General features: G+C 39.0%; 1 protein-coding gene across 1 annotated transcript; it reads right to left on the bottom strand.

Moving 5' to 3' along the window:
* Positions 1 to 871: 871 nt before the first annotated feature.
* On the bottom strand, positions 872 to 2,614 carry LOC103496990 (uncharacterized). Its single transcript, XM_008459042.2, has 4 exons — positions 2,534 to 2,614; positions 2,333 to 2,449; positions 2,227 to 2,275; positions 872 to 2,136 (listed from the first exon to the last, which is right to left on the bottom strand). Exons 1-4 carry the CDS (start codon positions 2,612 to 2,614, stop codon positions 872 to 874), a joined length of 1,512 nt encoding a protein of 503 aa, XP_008457264.2.
* Positions 2,615 to 4,460: the final 1,846 nt, after the last annotated feature.

The raw sequence follows: 4,460 nt of genomic DNA, 5'->3' as shown, positions 1-4,460 counted from the left end.
CCCCTGGAATAAAGAAGACTCTCGTCGACAGCATCTAATGGTCAGGCTCCCCGTGAATGTATGCATGACTCAGTCATTAATCAAACTAACCATAGTCTCATTCTGTATATTACTCATCCTCAAAACTCTACTTTAGGTAGTCATGTTGCTTCAGAAGTTATAAACTACCTTTTGTTTCAGTCGCAGCCGCTTCAATCGCCAATCGAAAGACCAGTTTTCGTAATCAGCACCCAAGGCTTTTTTTTTCTCTATCTTTTTTGCACACGTTTCAATCCTCTTCAGATAACATATATAACCCAACTTGTATCTTCTAAAAATATAAGATCCATAAAGAAGAGGAACTTATTTTATATCTTGGGGATAAATAGAGGGATTCCATAAATATAAGAGAATCAAATATTCATTGATTATCTTCTCTTAAATATATCTTCTCTTTTAATTTAAAAGATATTCTTTTAGACAAACTACACTTTAACAAACTCCCACTTTTGTCTAAAAGGAATTTCTTTTCTGGTTCAACTACAGCAGTACCACAGAGTCATTTCATTCATTCCCAGCCGTCAGTTCTTAGTAAGACAGATGTCATTCCATTCAGAAGATATTTCAATTTAGGAGACAAAAGATGATTTTATCAAACTACATCTGTCACAAAAGAAAACTACAGTCACCAAAAGAATAGGGCCAGAATATTGAACATTATCCATTTTTGCCCAAAACCATCAAAAACAAAAAACATCCCAAAATATTTCCCTCAGTACATTCACTCCCCCTTTGAACCTGAAAAGTAATGACATTAACCAGATGGTGGCTGCTGACGACTAGTAGATGGTGTCGAAGACTTCAAATGTCGAATGAGAGCATCAACCTCTAATCAACGTTCAGACAACAAAGTGATGAAGTTAGTTAGAGCACGAGATTCAGCAGTCAAGGAATTAATAGTGCGTGTAGCTAACTCACGATCCACACAGAAGCCTTCAGCAGAGTCATCCCAGTCAATAGTGTCAAAGATACGTGGGCCCCAAGTTGGATGCACATCATGGTCAATATCAGGCACATGACTGCCTTGGAAGAGTCTGTAGCTAAGTGCAATTGTCTTAGGTTCAGGTCCAGAAGCATTAGATGCAGTAAGCACCGCTTCATTTAGGTGAAGTAGCAGACTAGAGAGCAACCTCGGAAAAGAAATTGGAACCTTGACCCCAAACGACCCAACATGCCTCAACAGGTGATTGTAAATGAAGGCACCCGTATCTACTTTATCATCATTACAAATTTGATACAAGAATGTACCTAAGGTAGCAGATATGCTTGAGGCATGTGAGGAAGGGAACCAATTGGCAATGTCAATTTTATGCAGAATGGCATCGTTGACGTTGAGAGTAGCTGCAGGGATTTCTTTCACAGGCCATGTCGACAAGGTCCCTCCAAATAAGACAGTAGCTAGAACCTCAGTAGTAGGACATGATGGAGAGGAGTCAATATCAACAGTATTTCCAAGAAAGCCATTTATCACATCAGATGAAATCACAAATTTGAACCCTGTAATGTGCACCGTCTGATAGCCAGCACTACTCGGATCAGTAAACTCATCAGGCAGATTGACAATAAATTCTCTAATTAACTGGGGATAAAAAGGACCAACATTCGAGATAGTTTTTTCCAAACCAGCCTTATGAATAAGGTCCATGATACTCATGCAGGATTGGTGTTTGTCAGATATATTTACCTCATCGACAATTCTCCTCTGCATCACAAACTTCCAGCATTGAACGCTTTCCTCGTGATGAAAAGAAATTCCATCAATGGGAACAGATGGAACATTTACAGAGATTTTCTTTCTGTCAGTTTTTGTGGTAACAATTTTCCTAGCCTGTTGAGTTTTTCTTTTTGGGGGTTTAGGACCTTTAGGATACTCTGGCCTTCCTTCAGAAGATGGTGCAATGGGATCATCAGTAGAAGGAGGAATGTCTTCAGGAGGTATCTCAGTCTGGTTAAAAGAAGCACATTGATCATCATTTTGAGAACCATCAGTCTGTTCCTCACGTGCAGCAGTAGCAATTTTAGAAATGTGTGCAGGCACGGCATCCGGTTGCGAAGTAGGTAGTTTCGATCGAGAAGGATGAACAGAGGGAGAATGACCTAAAGGTATAGCTGGTGAGCATCAAGGGTCTCCTGGAGTTGGAATGAATGCCCATTCGGTTCATGAGCTCTCTTGAGAGTGAATGGAACCTGGGGGATCAGAAGGGAGCCTCTTGACTGTAACTGGCTCTGAGGGTTTCTTTAACGAATGGATTAACAGAACATTATCCTAATCATCTGAATCCATATCCGATACAGTGGCCTCAGAAGCTCGATGTGCATGCACAACAGGAGAAACAGGAGCAGCAAACTCCCTGACTTCAAGCACCGCCTCAGAACATAAAGACTCCTGCAACCTACTGGTGGTCTCTCCCTGCACTTTCTAAGATTGAAGTCGATAGGGTCTCTGGGGAGGAGTGCTTTTGAAACAGCGACCTTTGACCCTTACATGATGTACTGGAGAAGGCCAAGAAGTGATGGCATTAGGTGCATCTTCAGACTGCTTAGGCACATAAGACCTTTTGCGAATATTCACCATGATGAATACGATTCAAGTAACCGATGAAAATTTTCAACTGATGTATCAACTTCAGAATGTGTAACGACTTAAGATGATCTTAGTTTAAATAGCCAAAATAAAATTCAAATATTCTGAAATTAAACATCCATTAATGAAAAGAAGAACTCCATCAGCTGAAAAGACCTCCATTTACTCCGAAAACAGCACTGACAACTTTAAATGTTTGAAACGTGGAGACATGCATCGTCTTTATTGCTCATCACGAAGTGAAGTGCGAAACACACCTAAACCAGTACATAAATCTTCGAATGAGCTAGCATACAGGGGATTAGTGAAGATATCGACTAATTGTAAATTTGAACGAATATGATCAAGCTTGATTACTTTGTCTTCAACTAGTTCTCGAATAAAGTGGTGTCTTATATCAATATGCTTAGTTCACTATGTTGAATGAGATTCTTAGATATATCAATTGCACTCATATTGTCACAATACAACCTCATAGTGTCCTGATCAAAGCAATATTCATGCAACATGTTTTTCATCCAAATCAATTGTGTACAACCACTACCTGCAGCTATATATTCAGCTTCAACTATAGATAAAGAAACACGATTTTGCTTCTTACTTAACGAAGAGATTAAATTGTTTCCTAAAAAGAAGCAACCTCCAGATGTACTTTTACGATCATCAGCTGAACCTGCCCAGTCAGCATCACAATATCCAAAGAGAGTGGGAGTTATATCATAGGAATACATCATTCCAAAGTCACTGGTCCCATGAACGTATTTGAGAATTTGTTTAACGGCTTCTAGGTGAGTGATGTGGGGATCTACTTGATAACAAGCACATATTTCCACAGCATAAGCTATGTCCGATCGACTTGCTGTTAAGTATAATAGGATGTCTACTATACTCCTGTAAAGTTCGTGATCAACTTCGGCACCTTCAGTGTCTTTTGTAAGTTTAACATGAGTTGCAGCTGGAGTCTGCTTATTTCGAGCCTGTTCAAACCAAACTTTTTGACCATACTCTTGTCATACTTTTCTTAAGATATGAAAATGCCATCATTCTTTTGCTTAATTTGAAGTCCCAGAAAGCATGAAAGCTCTCCAACCATGCTCATCTAGAATTCTGACTGCATAACATTAATGAAGTTATTTACTAGATCCTGAGGAAATCCTCCAAAAATGATGTCATCAACATAAATTTGAGTCACCAACAATTGGTCAGATTTTTTGTGTATGAACATGGTCTTGTCAATTTCTCCTCTAGAATATCCTCTACCTCTCGAATATACAGTTAGCCGATCATACCAAGCTCCAAAGCTTACTTTAGTCCATATAAGGCTTTGTTGATCTTATACACATGCTTCGGGTGCTCGGAATCTACAAAACCTTTTGGTTGAGCAACATAAACCTCCTCATTCAAGTAGCCATTTAAGAAGGCACTCTTTACATCCATCTGATACAATTTAAATTTCTGTATGCATGATATACCCAGTAAAAGTCAAATGGCTTCAAGTCGAGCTACAGGAGCAAACATTTCATCAAAGTCAACACCTTTAACTTGAGTATACCCTTGAGCTACTAATATGGCTTTATTTTTCGTCACACATCCAGTTTCATCAGTCTTATTTTTAAATATCCATTTGGTGCCAATAACGTTTACACCTTCTGGATTTGAGACTAACGTCCATACATTGTTTCATCTAAATTGCAGTAGCTCCTCTTGCATAGCATTTAACCAATACTCGTCCTTGAGAGTAGAGTCAACAGTCGAAGGTTCAATGGTGGAAATATAACACAAATCAGCAACCATCTTCAAATAGTCAATCTTATCTTTCCTTCTGGTCTGCATCCCA

This window comes from Cucumis melo, chromosome 5, assembly GCF_025177605.1.
Source record: "Cucumis melo cultivar AY chromosome 5, USDA_Cmelo_AY_1.0, whole genome shotgun sequence".
In the NCBI taxonomy this organism is placed as follows: Eukaryota; Viridiplantae; Streptophyta; class Magnoliopsida; order Cucurbitales; family Cucurbitaceae; genus Cucumis; species Cucumis melo.
This window is presented reverse-complemented; position numbering and strand designations above follow the sequence as displayed.